Below are 20,615 nucleotides of genomic sequence, written 5' to 3' on the forward strand. Positions count from 1 at the left end.
AGGGGGGGTGTGTGTGTGTGACACTGGAGGGAGGGTGTGTGTGTGTGAGACTGGAGGGAGGGTGTGTGTGTGACACTGGAGGGAGGGTGTGTGTGTGTGACACTGGAGGGAGGGTGTGTGTGTGTGTGTGACACTGGAGGGAGGGTGTGTGTGTGTGACACTGGAGGGAGGGTGTGTGTGTGTGACACTGGAGGGAGGGTGTGTGACATTGGAGGGTGTGTGTGTGTGACACTGGAGGGTGTGTGTGTGTGACACTGGAGGGAGGGTGTGTGTGTGACACTGGAGGGAGGGTTTGTGTGTGTGACACGGGAGGGTGTGTGTGTGTGACACTGGAGGGAGGGTGTGTGTGTGACACTGGAGGGAGGGTGTGTGTGTGTGTGACACTGGAGGGAGGGTGTGTGTGTGTGTGACACTGGAGGGAGGGTGTGTGTGTGTGACACTGGAGGGAGGGTGTGTGTGTGTGACACTGGAGGGAGGGTGTGTGTGACACTGGAGGGTGTGTGTGTGACACTGGAGGGAGGGTTTGTGTGTGTGACACGGGAGGGTGGGTGTGTGTGACACGGGAGGGTGGGTGTGTGTGACACGGGAGGGTGTGTGTGTGTGTGTGTGACACTGGAGGGTGTGTGTGTGTGACACTGGAGGGTGTGTGACACTGGAGGGTGTGTGTGTGTGTGTGTGTGACACTGGAGGGTGTGTGTGTGTGACACTGGAGGGTGTGTGTGTGTGTGACACTGGAGGGTGTGTGTGTGTGTGACACTGGAGGGTGTGTGTGTGTGTGTGACACTGGAGGGAGGGTGTGTGTGTAACACTGGAGGGTGTGTGTGTGTGTGTGACACTGGAGGGTGTGTGTGTGTGGCACTGGAGGGTGTGTGTGTGTGTGTGTGTGTGTGTGTGTGTGTGTGTGTGACACTGGAGGGTGTGTGTGACACTGGAGGGTGTGTGTGTGTGTGTGTGTGTGTGTGTGTGTGTGTGTGTGACACTGGAGGGTGTGTGTGTGACACTGGAGGGTGTGGGTGTGTGACACTGGAGGGTGTGGGTGTGTGACACTGGAGGGTGTGGGTGTGTGACACTGGAGTGAGTGTGTGTGTGTGTGTGTGTGTGTGTGTGTGTGTGTGTGTGTGTGTGTGTGTGTGTGTGTGTGTGTGGTGACAGTGGAGGGTGTGTGTGGTGACAGTGGAGGGTGTGTGTGACACTGGAGGGTGTGTGACACTGGAGGGTGTGTGTGTGGTGACACTGGAGGGTGTGTGTGTGTGTGTGTGTGTGACACTGGAGGGTGTGTGTGTGACACTGGAGGGTGTGTGTGTGACACTGGAGGGTGTGTGTGTGACACGAGGGTGTGTGTGTGATACTGGAGGGTGTGTGTGTGTGTGTGTGTGTGTGTGTGACACTGGAGGGTGTGTGTGTGTGTGTGTGTGTGTGTGTGGCACTGGAGGGTGTGTGTGTGTGTGTGTGTGTGTGTGTGTGTGTGTGTGTGTGTGTGTGTGTGTGTGTGTGTGTGTGTGTGTGACACTGGAGGGCGTGTGTGTGTGTGTGTGTGTGTGTGTGTGTGTGTGTGTGTGTGTGTGTGTGTGTGTGTGTGTGTGTGTGTGACACTGGAGGGTGTGTGTGTGTGACACTGGAGGGGTGTGTGTGTGTGTGTGTGTGTGTGTGTGTGTGTGTGTGTGTGTGACACTGGAGGGTGTGTGTGTGTGTGTGTGTGTGTGTGTGTGTGTGACTGGAGGGAGTGTGTGTGACACTGGAGGGAGGGAGTGTGTGTGACACTGGAGGGAGGGAGTGTGTGTGACACTGGAGGGAGGGAGTGTGTGTGACACTGGAGGGAGGGAGGGTGTGTGACATTGGAGGGAGGGTGTGTGTGTGACACTGGAGGGAGGGTGTGTGTGTGACACTGGAGGGAGGGTGTGTGTGTGTGTGTGACACTGGAGGGAGGGTGTGTGTGACACTGGAGGGAGGGTGTGTGTGTGACACGGGAGGGGTGTGTGTGTGTGTGACACTGGAGGGAGGGTGTGTGTGTGTGACACTGGAGGGAGGGTGTGTGTGTGTGACACTGGAGGGTGTGTGTGACACTGGAGGGAGGGTGTGTGTGTGACACTGGAGGGAGGGTTTGTGTGTGTGACACTGGAGGGAGGGTTTGTGTGTGTGACACGGGAGGGTGTGTGTGTGTGACACTGGAGGGAGGGTGTGTGTGTGTGACACTGGAGGGAGGGTGTGTGTGTGTGACACTGGAGGGAGGGTGTGTGTGTGTGTGACACTGGAGGGAGGGTGTGTGTGTGTGACACTGGAGGGAGGGTGTGTGTGTGTGACACTGGAGGGAGGGTGTGTGTGTGACACTGGAGGGTGTGTGTGTGACACTGGAGGGAGGGTGTGTGTGTGTGACACTGGAGGGAGGGTGTGTGTGACACGGGAGTGTGTGTGTGACACGGGAGGGTGTGTGTGACACGGGAGGGTGTGTGTGTGTGTGTGTGTGTGTGTGTGTGACACTGGAGGGTGTGTGTGACACTGGAGGGTGTGTGTGTGTGTGACACTGGAGGGTGTGTGTGTGTGTGTGACACTGGAGGGTGTGTGTGTGTGACACTGGAGGGTGTGTGTGTGTGTGACACTGGAGGGTGTGTGTGTGTGTGACACTGGAGGGTGGGTGTGTGTGTGACACTGGAGGGAGTGTGTGTGTGTGACACGGGAGGGTGTTGTGTGTGACACGGGAGGGTGTGTGTGTGTGACACGGGAGGGTGTGTGTGTGTGTGACACGGGAGGGTGTGTGTGTGTGACACGGGAGGGCTTGTGTGTGACACGGGAGGGTGTGTGTGTGACACGGGAGGGTGTGTGTGTGTGACACGGGAGGGTGTGTGTGTGTGTGTGACACGGGAGGGTGTGTGTGTGTGTGTGACACGGGAGGGTGTGTGTGTGACACGGGAGGGTGTGTGTGTGACACGGGAGGGTGTGTGTGTGTGTGAGACACGGGAAGGAGTGTTTTCGTGTGACACGGGAGGGAGTGTGTTCGTGTGTATGTGTGACACGAGGGAGTATGTGTGTGACGCTGGAGGGTGAGTGCGCGGGCGTATGTGACGCTGGAGGGTGAGTGCGCGGGCGTATGTGACGCTGGAGGGTGAGTGCGCGGGCGTATGTGATGCTGGAGGGGGGGTGTGACACTGGAGGGAGGGGCACTGTGTGTGTGTGTGTGTGTGTGTGTGTGTGTGTGTGTGTGTGTGTGTGTGTGTGTGTGTGTGTGTGTGTGTGTGTGTGTGTGACACTGGAGGGAAAGGAACTGTGTGTGTGACACTGGAGGGAGAGGAACTGTGTGTGTGTGTGTGTGTGACACTGGAGGGAGAGGAACTGTGTGTGTGTGTTACTGGAGCGAGCGTGGGTGTGGGTGTGGGTGTGGGTGTGGGTGTTACGTGTGTGTGTGTGTGTGTGTGTGTGTGTGTGTGTCCGGACTAGGGAATTGTCACTGTCTGAATTTAGGAAAGAAATTAAGAGAGTGGTATCTTTTTCCGACCCCTACTCAATATGCCTTGAAGATACTGCTTTATGTCAACGAAAGCTCATTGCTCAGTTCAGATGAATGGGGTGCAAAGTCTTTCCTGACATGGAGAAGCTATTTTCAATAGGGGGGGCTGTGTTCCTGGATTAGGGGAGGGGGCTGAACCCTAACATTTACTCCCTGCCCCTTTCTCATGTTCTGCTCTGGTATAGTCACTCAGGGATGCCTGCTATTTATTTACTGTACTCCTTACCAGAGAATAATTGGCCTCTATTGAATGTCCTGTGAAGATGTCCTCCCCATGCTGTAGAAGAGCCCCACCCCCCCCATTAATTTTATCAAGACTAAAGTCTCTGCCAGCACAGGGAAGCGGTTTCACAGCATATTTTATAGGGCCAGTTAGTGTTGGGAGAGGGCCGGGGGTGGTATCTGGTCCATTCTCACTGCTTGTGGGAAGGAGAGGTGTCTATACCCCTTCATATGAGACTGTAAGGATGCTTCGGTCCCTCTCCCGCCAAGGCATGGCGTCAACACCTTTAATTCTTCGTAATGTGCTCAGCATGATAGAGAGATATCATGCACAACGTTTTGAACGACACCTTTGTGTCTTTCAATATTGTTGTTTAAGGAGCATCCAGAGTCGCCCTGCGTGACACTGTTACACAATGACATTATGGTGTCATATCCCACTGATTTTTGGTTCTTCTCATTGTCCCTTCACTTCACAACCTTGTTTCACTACTGCTTCCCTCTAAACTCCAGCTCCGGGCCCCCTCCTCCCACGTAGGAACCGGCGCATCTCCTGTGAATTGGGGCACCGGGCAGAGATGACTGCCACAGCTGCCCAGAAGTGCCTGAAGAGTGACAAGGTGGACGAGGCGCAGGCGCTGGCCAGAAGCTGCGCGGGGAGGCCTGATTTCAAGCCCTGTGATGGGCTCTCCATCTGTGCCACCCACAGCCACGGCAAGTGCTTCAGACTCCACTGGTGCTGCCACCTGGGCTGGTGCCACTGTAAGTCCCTATATTATTATATATATATGTATTTATCACCTTCACAGGCTATAGTACCTTTCATAGAAGCAGCTTAGTGCAACGGTCAGATGTGCCAGTCAGTCAAATTGGGGAATTAGGTGATTCAAGACTAGAAGGCATAAAAGTCACCTATGGGAAAGACATTCAGGGCCATATTTACTAAACAGTGCTAAGCCATAAGGCACCGTTTTAATAAAAAAGAAATAATTATAAATCTCTACTCTGGGGACGCCAGCTTTTCCAGATTTGAGGAATGACACAGGGATTAGTAAATATAAGTGAGTGTAGATTGCGTACAGATAGCGTTATGTGGTTATTTAGAATGTGGCTTTAACCAAGGAGAGGTTTGAAAACCACGGACCTAAAGGGTTAAACAACTTGGTCTTGCTACAGAGTCGCTTCACATCCGCCCTAATCTTGCCCAGAAAAACCTAACATTTGGCCAAAGACTGACGACCATAATCAAAAGCACACTGGTTTCAAGAATAATGTTGTGACGTTAGACACTAATATCATAAATGTAAGTGCTGACGTGAACCAGCAAACGTTCACACCTCTAAATGTTAGTTGGTTAACAATGGTGTGTGTGTGTGTGTGTGTGTGTGTGTGTGTGTGTGTGCTGACCCACAATCGGTACTAAAGAAAGCTCTGTCCTGGTATCATTGGCTGTCCGGCCGCTGTGGTGATCGCCCGCTCCCGATGTTCAGATGGCTGCGCAATGACCTACGGACGTCTCTATGCCATTCCCAGAGCAGCCGCTCCCGCTGTTCAGATGGCTGCGCAGTGACCTACGGACGTCTCTATGCCATTCCCAGAGCAGCCGCTCCCGCTGTTCAGGTGGCTGCGCAGTGACCTACGGACGTCTCTATGCCATTCCCAGAGCAGCCGCTCCCGCTGTTCAGGTGGCTGCGCAGTGACCTGAGGACGTCTCTATGCCATTCCCAGAGCAGCCGCTCCCGCTGTTCAGGTGGCTGCGCAGTGACCTGAGGACGTCTCTATGCCATTCCCAGAGCAGCCGCTCCCGCTGTTCAGATGGCTGCGCAGTGACCTGCGGACGTCTGTATGCCGTTCCCAGAGCAGCCGCTCCCGCTGTTCAGGTGGCTGCGCAGTGACCTGAGGACGTCTCTATGCCATTCCCAGAGCAGCCGCTCCCGCTGTTCAGATGGCTGCGCAGTGACCTGCTGACGTCTGTATGCCGTTCCCAGAGCAGCCGCTATAAATCACTTATCGGAGTAAAAGCTACTAATCTGTTTGTGGCATCAAAACAGACGAGAAGAAGTAGGTTACAGCACAACAAGGTAAAACGTACCATATATCAGGGGTACTCAAGTCCCCCCAACAGGTCAGGTTTTTAGGAATATATTCCAGCTTCAGCATTGGTGGCTTAATCAGACTGAGCCACCTGTGCTGAAGTAGGGACTGATTGAGCCACTTATGATGAAGCAGGGACAAATAGATGTCTCAATGCTGAAGCAGGGATATCCTGAAAACCTTACCTGTTGCAGGGGTGGGGGCTTGAGGACTGGAGCTGAACACCCCTGCCATATATAATGACAGAAGAATAAAACTGTAGCCAACAGGCCCGGTCACAATACTTGTACTGGAGGCACATGGAGGCGGGAGTTACTGTGACGCGGTCAGTGAAGGAGCTTTGTTAGAGCTGACTAACATCTTTTCCCCCTTTTAGAGATGGAGGGATTTTCCTTGAAAGCAGTGGGGGGTGAAACGCAGGACTAGGATGCCAGGAAAATTCAGGACTGCCGTCCAATCCGTCACTGTGACGAATGTGTCCTATTAGATTCTCAGAGTATCTTTCCTTCAGCTGCCTTTGAAAGCTTCTCGTTAGGATGTCTTGGTTTGCTAATGAACATACTGCAGCTGTATGGAAAAAAAAAATATATATGTATATATTTTTTTAAATAGACTAAGTATCTGTCATTGAAATTTAGCATAGGTTAAATTTGATGGACATATGTATTTTTTTTTTCAACCTCAACTACAGTACTATGTAACCTGCTGAGATCAGATGCATTGTAAGGAACCCCAACCCTCTCCAATAGTGTGTCTGAGATCAGATGCATTGTAAGGAACCCCAACCCTCTCTAATAGCGCGTCTGAGATCAGATGCATTGTAATAAACCCCAACCCTCTCGAATAGTGCGTCTGAGATAAGATGCATTGTAATAAACCCCAACCCTCTCTAATAGTGCGTCTGAGATCAGATGCATTGTAAGGAACCCCAGCCCTCTCTAATAGCGCGTCCGAGATCAGATGCATTGTAAGGAACCCCAACCCTCTCTAATAGCGCGTCTGAGATCAGATGCATTGTAATAAACCCCAACCCTCTCGAATAGTGCGTCTGAGATCAGATGCATTGTAATAAACCCCAACCCTCTCGAATAGTGCGTCTGAGATCAGATGCATTGTAATGAACCCCAACCCTCTCTAATAGTGCGTCTGAGATCAGATGCATTGTAAGGAACCCCAACCCTCTCTAATAGCGCGTCTGAGATCAGATGCATTGTAAGGAACCCCAACCCTCTCTAATAGCGCGTCTGAGATCAGATGCATTGTAAGGAACCCCAACCCTCTCTAATAGCGCGTCTGAGATCAGATGCATTGTAAATTCTTCTGTATTTCGTACCATTTTAAAATGACAGGGACGCCCAGGGAACCCAAGGGCTCCTAGGAACACTGGTTGCAAAACACTGGTCTAAACTGTTGCTCCAGACTGGAGTACAGTACAGGCAGTGTGGTATGTTTACATTTAAATTCTTTAGTGTATGGTTGTTCCTTGCCCTCTAATAACGTTTTTCTTTTTAATGTAATCCTTCCTGCATTGAATTTCCCAAAAATATTAGTGTTAGAATAAAACAACAACAACATGTCATTGGTAAAAACAAGGATATGTATTCGTAGAATTCGTTACTTTCTAAATCTCTGTGCCACAGGCGCCAGATGTTCAGTGCTGATGACACACATTTATTTCTCACCCCCTGACCTTACACCGTGGCCCTACGCCAACTTACACTTAACATGGCCAAAAAACGGAGCTCCTCCTATTTCCTCCCAAACCTGGCCCCTACTTCCTCCTGAAGGAGCGGCTCCGTGAGTAAAGACACTGACTGGCACTGAGTTTGAAGCAGGGCAACCTTGTTCAATTCCCGGTGTCGGCTCCTTGTTGCCTTGGGCAAGTCACTTTATCTCCCTGTGCCTCTGGCACCAAAAATAGATTGTAAGCTCCATGGGGCAGGGAACTGTGCCTGCAAAATATCTCTGTAATGCGCTACGTAAAACTAGCAGCGCTATACAAGAACATGCTATTATTATTATTATTATTATTATTATTACCCAACAGTATCATACACCCAGTAGCACTAGCACGCTGCCTATTGGTCAAACTCGACTCCTGTCTCACATTCTCCTCACATTAAAAAGGTAGCTAAAACCTATTGTTTTTTTCCTACTTAATATAACTAAGATACGCCCTTTCCTCTGTTCCGTGACTGCTAAAACTCTGACTCAGGCCCTCATTCTCTCCCGTCTTGATTACTGTAACCTCCTGCTGTCCGGCCTTCCTGCCTCTCACCTGTCTCCCCTACAATCTATCCTTAACGCTGCTACCAGAATCGCTCCACGCTTTCCTAAATCTGTCTCAGCGTCTCCGTAGCTGAAATCCCTCTCCTGGCTTCCGATCAAATCCTGTATCTCAGTCCATTCTCCTCCTCACTTTTAAAGCTTTACACTCTTCTGCCCCTCCTTACATCTCAGCCCTAATTTCTCGCTATGCACCATCCCGACTCTTGCGTTCTGCTAAAGGATGTCTTCTCTCTACCCCTCGGTGTCTAAAGCCCTCTCCCGCCTTAAACCTTTCTCACTGACTGCCCCATACCTATGGAATGCCCTTCCCCTTAATACCCGACTAGCACCCTCTCTATCCACCTTTTAAGACCCGTCTTAAAACACACCTCTTTAACGAAGCATATGAGTAGCTTGACGGCTGATACTATACACCTCTTACATAAACCTTGGCCTCTTGCAGACGCACTTACCAGAACATGTTCCTACTGTCTCTGAACGTCGTTCCTACTTACCAAATAGATTGTAAGCTCTTCAGGGCAGGGACTCCTTTTCCTAAATATCACTATTGTCTGAAAGCACTTCTTCCCATTGTGTTATTTGTATTATGTGGTATTTATGATTATCGCATGTATTACTGCTGTGACATGCTATGTACATGAATGGTGCTTTATAAATGCATGTATACATACATATGCTTTGTAGTTGTAAATTCTTTATGCAAAACTGCATAATCTACTAGTGCTTTTATAAACATAAATATTCTACAAATACCATGGTGCGATGTTCCTTAAGACCAGATTTTGAAGGCCACATTTAAACTGCATTTGACATTGACATTTTTACTACTCCAATTTTTTTTTATTCTTGCAGGCTGTAATACATTTTATTGACTGTATGTAATAGCAGGCACTCCAAACACAAATCAAGCCACAAACTGGCTAGTGCATGTATCATAAAGATAGGGAAAAAATGTCACCTGACCAAGATCAAATGAATCAGACAGCACTGCAGGTAGAATGATGGGGAAAAGTGTGTGTGTATGTATATGTGTATATATTTATGTGTGTGTAACTGTTGTCACTGATCTGCGCCTTTTTGTGTGTGTGTGTGTGTGTGTCCATCCATTCCATAAAAATACATTTCTGGCATCTTCCTCAGGGGGATGGGGGGGCGGGGGTGGTCGGGGGTGTGTGTATAAGTAGGGTATTTTTGTATTTTTATTTTTTTACTTGGATTTGATAAGGGTTTTACATGATATAGTGTCGCCTCTGCAGACTTGGCAAGTTTTAAAGAAAGGACCTGTTTGGTCTGAAAAACTCATGAATTAAGAACCATCTATGTATCATTTTCATGTTCTAATTCAAGACTGTCCGGTAATGGGCCCAGTTCTTTTTCTGTGCAACCTATATTTAAAAGCCCAGGCTTGAAATATATTTCATATCTGGGAGAAAGACTTTGTAAGAGCTCTCACTGCAATAAAGCGACAATTCACCTCGCTTGCAATAAGCCGTTCGTACCTATGTGCCTCATTGTGCTACGATTGGCCAATGTTAATGCATCTATTATTCTCTCTGCATTTCTGACTCTGCTGTTACATCTCTGGCAGTTCTTCCCAGTAAGCGCTACCGCGGCAAGCCATTTACTAACCAAGTCTTGCGAGCCTCTGCGGCTCCAATTATATTGGCAACAAATTCTGCTCTTTAAAAGGTCAAGGATAATTAGGGTTGAAATGTTTTAGACATTCAAGTGTCTGTTAATGAGGAAACATTCAGATTTCTTGGCGAATGCATGATGAAAATCCTGGGCACTGAAAGTATTGCAATAAAGCCTCGAAGTCCCGTTTAAACAAGGGGTGCGTTTATATAGATATAGAGGGGGAGTATCCCGGCCAGTTACCTTTCACATGGGATGAACTCGATTTGACATATACGTCTCTTTTTCCACAATGTAAGTTCAGTAAAACGGGTATTTCTAGGAAGATGCACTGCCAGTATTTCCTTTTTCTCATGTTTTTAATACGTAAAACATGAAAAATCCCATGAGTGTTTTTTTTTTTTTTTTTTTAAATAAATCCGTTCTGTAGTATTAGATAATACGTCTGCATTTTTCTTTTTTTTAATGTACTGATCATTCTTTGGTTGCTACAGCAACCATTTAGAAAGTCATATCCACTTCCTCTTTTGAAACGGGCTCTGACACACACTTTTTTGAGCTCTGCCCTTTGGCAACAAAGTATCACAAACAGATCTGTTGCTGTGTTCTAAACAATAGCAATGTAAAGAGGGTTAAGGCTGCACTCCACAAATAAGATAAGAAAAAGCATACAGTTTACCAGTGCTGCTGGTTCAAGGAAGTACCTGCCATGAAAAATCCAAAGTTAACTTAGGAATAAAGGGGGATCCAGCGCTCCACGGATGTCTAAATAAAGACATTTATTTGTGCCACACAACGTTTCGACCAACAGGTCTTTCTCAAGTGCCTAGTCACTTGAGAAAGACCTGTTGGTCGAAACGTTGTGTGGCACAAATACATTTCTTTATTTAGAAATCTGTGGAGCGCTGGATCCCCCTTTATTCCTATGCTGTGTTCTAAACAGCAGGCTGGCTATTACTCTGAAAGCTGTAACAATAATGTTGAGGGCTCCGCACTCCCCGCTTCGGTTGGATGAAAGGCAGAGAGAGGCACGCGGGGCACATGGCGGCCGCCTTGTCCGAAAGCCGGCCCTGCCCCCAGCTTTACACATGCAGTACAAATAAGAAACAAGAAAAATGTAGCATTGCTGCTTTATACGGTTACACAATGCGGTGTGTTTTCGGACCAAATAACCCATTACATAGTTACATAGTTACATAGTAGATGACGTTGAAAAAAAGACGCGTGCAAGTTCAACCTATGCTAAATTTAGACGACAGATACTTTATCCAATATCCGTACTTACAGTATAGTGATCCAGATATCTCATAACAGGAAAAATAAATTCCTTCCTGACTCCAAGAATTGGCAATCGGATTAATCCCTGGATCAACATCCTTCCCATGCATACTTATTTGGTATATCCCTGTATACCTTTCCTTTCTAAAAATATGTCCAACCTTTTTTTGAACAAATCTATTGTATCTGCCATCACAGTCTCCATGGGTAATGAATTCCACATTTTAACTGCCCTTACTGTAAAGAACCCTTTCCTTTGTTGGTGGTGAAATCTCCTTTCCTCCAACCTTAAGGGATGGCCCAGAGTCCTTAGTACTGCCCGTGGGATAAATAGTTCTTTTGAAAGCTCCTTGTATTGTCCCCAAATATATTTGTATATAGTTATCATATCCCCTTAGACGCCTCTTTTCTAATGTAAATAAATCTAATTTTGCTTGCCTCTTCTCATAAGTTAGATTGTCCATCCCCTTTATTAATTTGGTGGCTCTTCTTTACACTCTCTCTAGTTCCATAATGTCTTTTCTAAGAAGTGGTGTCCCAAATTGTACTCCATACTCAAGGTGTGGTCTTACTAATGCTTTGTAAAGGGGCATAATTTATGTTTACTTCCCTTCCATCCATTGCCTGTTTTAATGCAAGATAAGATCTTGTTTGCCTTTGCAGCTACTGCATGACATTGGGCACTATTGCTAAGCCTGCTGCCTACAAGCACTCATAAATCCTTCTCCATCAAGGATACACCCCAATTTATCCCCATTTAATGTGTAAGTCGCCAGTTTATTCTTGCATCCTAAATGCATAACCTTACATTTATCTGTATTAAACCTCATCTGCCATTTACCTGCCCACGTTTCCAGTCTCTCCAAGTCCTTCTGGAGAGAAATTACATCCTGCTCTGATTCTACTACCTTACACAATTTAGTATCAGCAAAGATGGAGACTTTGCTCTCGATGCCAACCTCAAGGTCATTAATAAACAAGTTAAAAAGCAGGGGTCCCAGTACCGATCCCTGAGGTACTCCACTCATGACTTTAGCCCAACCTGAAAAAGTTCCATTTATGACAAACCTCTGTCTATCCTTCAACCAGTTCTCAATCCAGATGCATATAATATTACTGAGTCCAATTTGCATTATTTTGTACACAAACCACTTGTGTGGAACTGTATCAAAAGCTTTTGCAAAATCTAAGTAGACCACATCAACTGCATTACCCTGGTCTAAATTCCTACTTACCTCCTCAAAGAAACAAATAAGGTTAGTTTGGCAAGATCTATCCTTCATAAATCCATGCTGACTATTACTAATGATTTTGTTTTCCATTAGGTATTCCTGAATTTTATCCTGTATTAAACCTTCAAGTAGTTTCCCCACTAATGAAGTCAGGCTTACACGTCTGTAATTTCCCGGTTGTGATCTAGCTCCCTTTTTAAATATAGACACCACATCTGCTTTACGCCAATCTTGTGGTACTGAGCCTGTGGGAATGAATTCCTTGAATATTAAATATAATGGTTTGGCTATTACTGAATTTAACTCATTGAGAGCTCTTGGATGTATGCCATCGGGGCCAGGTGCCTTATTTACTTTAATGTTCTCAGTTAACCAATTGTTAATTAATATGGAGGTTGTGTCTTCCTCCTGCTGCACTACTATTGCAATTGATTCTTCCCTGGTAAACACAGAGGCAAAGAATTTGTTTAATACCTCTGCTTTTTCCTTATCTCCAATAATCTGCCTGCCAATCTCACACTGAAAGGGTCCTATATTTTTTTTTTTGTTATTAAGGTACTTAAATAAATTTTTAGGGTTGATCTTACTTTCTATTGCAATCCTTTTTTCATTATCCATTTTTGCTAATTTGATTGCCCTTTTGCAATTTTTGTTACATTGCTTATAATTCTGATACAATGTATCCGTCCCTTCTGACTTAAAAAATCTAAATGCCTTCCTCTTCTTGTCCATTTCCTCCCTTACCTGTTTATTTAGCCACGTTGGTTTTGACTTAATTCTTTTATACTTATTACCCAAGGGTATACTCTGATAAGTGTGCTTTTCTAACAATGTTTTAAAGACTGCTCATTTATCTTCTACATTTTTCCCTGCAAAAACATCATCCCAATGTATTACTTGTAGATTAGACCTCAGTTTATTAAAATCTGCTTTTCTAAAGTTTAAGGTCTTTGTTGAACCCAAGTAATCTGTTTTTTGATAATTTATTTCAAATGAGACCATGAGATCACTGTTACCCAAATGTTCCAGGACTTGAATATTTGTTATTACTTCTACATTGTTTGATATTACCAAATCCAGTATTGCCCCTCTCCTGGTTGGTTCCTCAATAATTTGGGTCATATAATTGTCTTTAAGCACCCCAAAAAAACAGTTTCCTTTTGTTGTAATGTTAATCGCATGGCCCCAGTCTGTCTGGATAATTAAAATCACCCATTATGCAAACATGACCCAGTTTTGATGCCTTCTCCATTTGCAAAAATAATTTTAGCTTCCTCAATCTCAGATATTTGGTGGTTTATTGCATATCCCTACAAACATTTTCTTTATACTTTTACCTCCACTGCTAATTTCTATCCACAAGGTCTCTACATTTTCATAATTCCCTTCATAAACATCTTCCCTTATTATAGGCTTTAGATCCAGTTTAACATATAAACATACTCCACCTCCTCTTCTATTTGCTCGATCCTTCAGAAAAAGGGAATAACCCTCTAAATTAACTGTCCAGTCATGAGTTTCATCCCACCATGTTTCAGTAATGCCTATGATGTCATACTGCTCCCTTGCAGCAATTAATTCAAGCTCCACCATTTTATCTGTCAGGCTTCTTGCATTAACAAGAATGCATTTGTTTTTTTCAGCCTATACTATTCATCTGATCTGCTCCTTCCTTTCTGCGTCAACTTTGTTTAGTCTTTAGAAGTTTTCTATTATCTCTCTGTACTATTGGTGTCTCACTGCTTGTCAAACTCGCACTTGCCCATATTCTACCTCCAAAACCCCTTGTTTTCTCTTCTATTGTATTTAGTTCGTTATCTGTTTCATTTCCCTCCCACCTCCATCCTAGTTTAAACTCTCCTCCAACCTTTTTAACATTCTCCCCCCTAGCACAGAAGATCCCTCTTCATTGAGGGGCAATCCGTCCCTAGAATATAGATGGCACCTCTCAGAAAAGGAGTCCCAGTGCTCTAAAAACCCAAACCCCTCCTTCCTACACCACTTTCTTAGCCATGCATTAACCTCCCTGATCTCTGACTGTCTCCCTGCGGTAGCACATGGCACTGGTAGTATTTCAGAAAATACTACCTTGGAGGTCCTTGCCTTAAGCTTTTGGCCTAGATCCCTGAAATAATTTTTTAGGACCCTCCATCTTACTCTAACTTTGTCATTGGTGCCAACATGCACCAAGACCGCCGGGTCAATCCCAGCCCCCACCCCCCCAACAATCTGTCTACCCGATCCGTAATGTGCCGACCCCGAGCACCCGGGAGACAACAAACTGTTCGGTTCATGCGGTCATGGCAACAGATTGCCCCATCTATCTTCCTAATAATGGAGTCCCCTACCACCACAATCTTTCTTGGTATCTGAGCATCCTGAGTCCCCTCTGTGCTGGAGGAACTATTCCCCTGGCTGCTAGAGGAATCAGTCTCCCCCAGCCTTGCCATTTCTGCCCTGACACTCCCAATATCTTCACTCAATATGGCAAATCTATTGGGTTGGGTCAGCTCAGAAATGATCTGCTTCCCCCTCTAACTGTTACCCAGCTACCTACCTGCTCCACCATCTGCACCACTAGTCGAAGCAAGGGCCTGCTCAGTGAGCTCTAAACCCCTTTCAAGATTGCCAATGTCCCTCAATATTGCAAGTTGCCTCTTCAGATCAGCAATCTCTGACTCTAAAGAGACCACCCGCTCACACCTCTCACAGCGGTATGCTCCTTGGAACAGCTGCTCCAAGTGCACATACGTGTGGCAAAATGTGCATTGAGTGGCATTTTCAATCCAGCTCATTATAGCAACTATGAAGTTTATAAGTATTAACAATAAACTATACTCCAATATACTATACTATACCTTGTTTAACCGCTTCCTTGTTCAAACTGCTTCTGGATCTAACTGTACACTTCAAACAACCAGCACTTAAATCAACCACACAGATCAGTATACACAAGCCATAGAAGTTACCTCTTCGGCTGAAATAGATTTGTACGCTCACTGCCACCTTCTCCTCCTTTTTTTATTTTTTTATTTTATTATTATTATTATTGAGAATTCAACCTGGCACAGACAAATAATTCTGCAGGGATTTTTGATAGTTCTACATCACCTGCAAAGGGGTACGTGTAACAATATTATGCTATTGTTCTCCATAAAACAGAGCCGAGACGTTACAGCAAAACTTGACAGCACACATACGAAACTTCTTGTTTCTTACTAGTGACACCAGTCTCTCAGGAGCAGAACTCAACGCTACCTAAACTTGGCTAAGCCACGCTGACTCTCCCTTCACTCCTCCTGTAACCACTCTACATGTTGCTCTCTGGAGCTCACAAAGCCACATTGATGCACTGCACTTTTGGCGCAAGGCCATAGTTGCCGATGTTTGATGCGTATGTCCCTAAGATGCCAGATTCTCTGTTGCTTTATGAAAACATAACAGAGATCACATATGGCTTGTTTTTGCCCAGAGATCTAATGGTTATCTAAAAGGAATATTTGTTTTGGTTATTAAATTGAGCATATCTTAGACTGTGTTTGGGAAAGAACTTGAAGAGCCATCCTCATGGATTCAAATTGTTGCCTTAACTCAGGGGAGCGCATCTTTTTTTTCCCTGCGCCCCCCTGCCGTCTGTCCCCCTCTCCTCGCGCCCCCCTTGTTTCAGACGTCCTAGCGTCATGATGTCACGTTGCCATGGCGCATGACCAGGAGCGTCTGAAACAAGGTAAGTAGACGTTTACAGAGGCCGTGCAGCTTCCCCGGCATTAATTAAAATGTATTCGGGAAGCGTGCGGGGGGCCTCTGTTAAACCCTGCACCCCCCACTTTGCGCACCGCTGCCTTAACTGATACCTCATGTCTTAACAAAAAAAAAACATTAGAAGCAGTGGATTATATGGCCATATCCCCAGTGGCTGTCTGTCTTGCAGAGTTGTATTTAAAGAGGCAATCCAAGCTGGAGATGGGATGGTTTTTTTTTACGTAGGATTGAAGGAGGGGGTCTCCGGAGACGAACCCCATTTATTTCAGCTCCGGGGACCCCTTGCTTCCGGAGATACCTCCCTTAGGGCGTCCCAGTAGCTACTCGGCTAGCAGGGATCACGTAATGGTGGCGTTTCAAAGCTCCTGTGGACCAATAGGAAGCCGTGACGGGTTCAAGAGCTGGAAACTTTGAGATACCGACACCCTCTTTGTAAGGTCTTTATCTCAGAAAGCAGGGGGTCCCCTAAAATGATGAAATTAATGGGGTTTGCTCCTCTGTAAAAAATAATTTTAAAACATGGATTGCTCCTTTGATAGCTGAAATATTGAGATGAAAGATCCACTTTTTCACACTTCTGACAGGATTCTTAATATAGAATCAATCCAAAGCACATTCATTGCCTGCAGCCTGCCCTGCATGGGGGGTGTTGTGGGAGGGACACCCCCTTCCACACACTGCAGAACCCTGTTAGATTGTACCTGGCCTCCCCAATACCCCGCAGATAAATGCCTGATTGTCAATGTCACACTTGCTGGGTTTTTAGGATGCCCTGCTAATGTTTTGTGTTGTCTATTTTAGAGGAGTATAAAAAGAAAAATGGCATTTCAGGTACAATTTAACGGCAGGCTGACAGTGTTGCATTTTAATTTGAAGGTGACAAAACTAATCACACAGCGTTGTTAGTTTATCAGCTGGTTGCACCGTAAGAATTCATTTCTTTAATCTTCATGCGTGGGTTTCTGTAATCTTTTTGCCGGTTGGATTCTCTAGGATAATATTTAGCTCAAATAAGACTAATATGAAACTTTAGCAGAAATGTCATAATTACAATAAAGGACACTGGGACGCAATCTGTTGTGTTTATTGCTTGCACTGTATTGGGTTGGATATAATGTATTTGGGGAATGACTGACTGGAAATGTTTCAGAATAAACAGAGGGAGACGTGCAGCCGTCCCTAGAGTGATATTTAAATCGCACCTTCTGGTGACGGGTAAGTAAGCTGCGAAATGGTGAGCTGGACACGCTTATCCACAATGCCGGGCAGGCTGCAATGCAGGAGTGCACTAGCCCCTCCTACCCCCAACAGGTCAGGTTTACAGGATATCCCAGTTTCAGCACGGGTGACTCGATCAGAGGCTGTCTTCCACATGAGCTTCTGTTTGAACCACTTGTGCTGAAGCTGGGATATCCTGAAAACCTGACCTGTTGGGGGGAGGGGGGGTGGTTTAGGACTGGAGTTGAACACCATTGCCATATATAATGGCAGAAGAATAAAATTGTAGACAACAGGCCCTAGTCACAATACTTGTATTGGAGGCACAGAGTCAGGGGGAGTTACTGTGACGCGGTCAGTGAAGGAGGTAAGGAGAGCTTTCTTTGTTAGGGCTGACTAACATATTTTCCCCCTTTAGAGATGGAGGGATTTTCATTGACGGGGGGGTGGGCTTGAGGACTGGGGTTGAGCACCGCTGCTGCAGTGCGTGTCATGAGCCCATGATGTGGTTTGTTTAACAGTTAAGTGTTTAAATGACCATACTTGAGTGGGCTCATGCATTGAGATAATTAACACTGCGAGAGTCAGACTAGAAAGCGACACTTCTTACTGACACTGGGATTTATGGAAAAAAAAAATTTCTTGTATACCGCTGACGTTCTGTGCAGCGTTGTACATATATTTTTGCAGGCACAAGTCCTGTAGAGCTTACAATCTCTCTTTTCATGCCTGAGGAACAGGGAAATGAAGTGACTCCCAAGGTCACAAGGCGCTGACAGTGGGAATTACGTAGTTACATAGTAGATGAGATTGAAAAAAAAGACGCGTCCAAGTACAACCTATGCTAAATTTAGACGACAGATACTTTATCCCATATCCGTACTTACAGTATCGTGATCCAGATATCTCATAAGGGGAAATATAAATTCCTTCCTGACTCCAAGAATTGGCAATCAGATTACTCCCTGGATCAACAGCCTTCCCATGTTTACTTATTTGGTATATCCCTGTATTCCTTTTCTTTCTTTTTGAACAAATCTAATGTATCTGCCATCACAGTCTCCATGGGTAATGAATTCCGCATTTTAACTGCTCGTACTGTTTCCTTTGTTGCTGCTGAAATCTCCTTTCCTCCAACCTTAAGGGACGACCCGAGTCCTTTGTACTGCCCGTGGGATGAATAGTTCTTTTGAAAGCTCCTTGTACTGTCCCCGGATATATTTGTATATAGTTATCATATCCCCTCTTAGAAGCCTCTTTTCTAATATAAATAAATCTCATTTAGAATTGAACCGGCTTCAAACTCATTGTTTACAGACTCGGTGTCTTTACTCACTGAGCCACTCCTTCTGCACTGTGAGTGCTCTTATTTCTCTCTCCCAGTGAGGAAGATTGGGCTAAGGTAGATGGGGTGCTGCATGCATCCTTAGGATACAGGTTGCACCCACTTGGTATTGGTGACATCCAGATGCTAGTTGAACCTTCAATCCTGTGTATACAGAATACAGGCTTTGCTCCCCTTTTTCTAGAGACATGGCAGAGTAAATGAGTACATCACTGCTGCGGCACAGTTTATTCGAGCATTTGCCCGTTCTGTGCCGCAGCAGTAGCCTGGCGCGCGCCCGAGTGTGACGGGCGCGCGCCGAAGCAGCGGAAGAGCGCCCTCCGATCGGGGCGCTCTCCCTACCGCTGCCGGGTCCCCCGGAACCCCCTGCCGCTGTCCCGCGATCGCGGGACACCAGGGCTCCCTCGGGGAGCCCCTGGACACGCGTGCAGGGGGCGCACGCTCCCGATGACGCGTGACCGCGCGTCGCGGCCACTAGCAAGCCGGGAGATTTCCCGGCTTGCGGTACCGACCACACTTCAATAAAGTGTGTCGGTAGTGTCAGTTTTAGGTGGCACCTTTTTTTTTTATTTGGTCTAACCATTGATATTATAAGACAAGCTTTTGAGATTTCTCTCCTCTCTTCCTCAGGTCAAGCAATTCTGATTTACAAAAATGCCACGCGTTTAACAGATGTTAAAAAAACACAGATGTCTAAGGCTGCGATTATAGTGCCGGCGGCAGCGCACGCAACGATCACGTGACGCGGCTGTCGCATCTAAAGCAAATTATTTTGTCATCCCTGGATATAGCCGCTCTGCTGCGCCCACTATAAGCATCATCATTGGTCACCAGGTATTTGATTCGGGGGAGCTATAATTGCGGCCTAAGACAGGAGATGTGGAGAATTCATAGCAGAGGGTAAATAAACAGGCACGGCGATGAATGGGTTACTGAGATATTTGGAGAGCATGTAGGACCATACTGTATATCCATCAGCAGTGTAGAGACAAGGCAGATTATAACATCTAAGAATACATTTCATCACATGCCCTCTCCTGAACTAATACAATCAAACACTCTATCCCTCTATTTTCTGTCTAATTACTCGTTAGTATCTGACCTCTTTAACCCATCGGCTGTTCATCATCCATCAGCTTTTCTCATTCTGGTTATTCATTTGGTTTTTGCAGTTTGGGGTAACCCTTCCACTTCTGGAAGGAATCCATTAACCCAGGGGTGTGCAAACTGGGTGTGTGAAATTTTCTGGGCGTGGAAGGGGAGGGGGGGCGCGGTGCTTAGAGGCCACGCGCTCTTCTCCAAAGCATTTAAATTAAATGCCGGGGAGCGCGCGAGGCCTGCGATACTTACCTTGTCTCCGGTGGCTTGCCGTGACGTCAGAAACGGCGGAGACGAGATAAGGGGAGGAGGGGGCGTGAACAGGGGGGCAGAGAAGGCAGTGGGGCGCAGACTAAAGTTTGCGCATCCCTGAATTAACCACTCCAATAACCTACATTAGGACTGCCTGGGATACCCCTTTAAAAGTCCTTAAACCCACAGAAATAACAAGGAGCATTCTTTACACAGTTATATATATTTTTCTATTGTAGTTTTGATAGTTGGAAGCCATTAGGATTAAGTGGTGGTGTCCAGCAGCGGTAATTGTTGAAAGGCTCCAATGTTCTTTTGGACCTCGCTTTTTAAGTAGAGGAAGCTTTAAACAGTTTAAGTGTGCCGTCCTCATCCTAATGCTGTATAATGCAACATGATCATTTGAAATGCTACTTTAGCATGTGTAATTATGTCTACGCACCATTAAGGCTATGTCCCCGCTGCCTGCTGCAGCGCGCGCTACGGCGTGCGCTGCAGGGACAAGAACTGCCCCTTAATGGGGCCCGGCCTGCTACCTACCTTGGCTGCTGCGCTGCACGGCCAGAAAAAACGTCTTCACAACTGACGATGGAGCGCTGGCCACGCCCCCCGGCGGTTCAGCCAATGAGGGCGAACCGTCTGAGTGACGTCACGCTCACCCCGTCTTTCCCCCTGCAGCTCAGTGCAG

At 46.3% G+C, this 20,615-nt stretch overlaps 1 protein-coding gene across 1 annotated transcript in view; it reads left to right on the top strand.

Moving 5' to 3' along the window:
- Positions 1-4,215: 4,215 nt before the first annotated feature.
- C7H3orf70 (chromosome 7 C3orf70 homolog) overlaps positions 4,216-20,615 on the top strand; it is a 47,955-nt gene continuing 31,555 nt past the window's right edge. The window contains exon 1 of the mRNA XM_075607101.1: positions 4,216-4,486. Within this exon, the coding sequence (XP_075463216.1) occupies positions 4,303-4,486 (184 nt within the window). The 5' untranslated portion in view covers positions 4,216-4,302. The remainder of the gene's footprint in view (positions 4,487-20,615) is intronic.

Source organism: Ascaphus truei, chromosome 7, assembly GCF_040206685.1.
Source record: "Ascaphus truei isolate aAscTru1 chromosome 7, aAscTru1.hap1, whole genome shotgun sequence".
Classification (NCBI taxonomy): domain Eukaryota; kingdom Metazoa; phylum Chordata; class Amphibia; order Anura; family Ascaphidae; genus Ascaphus; species Ascaphus truei.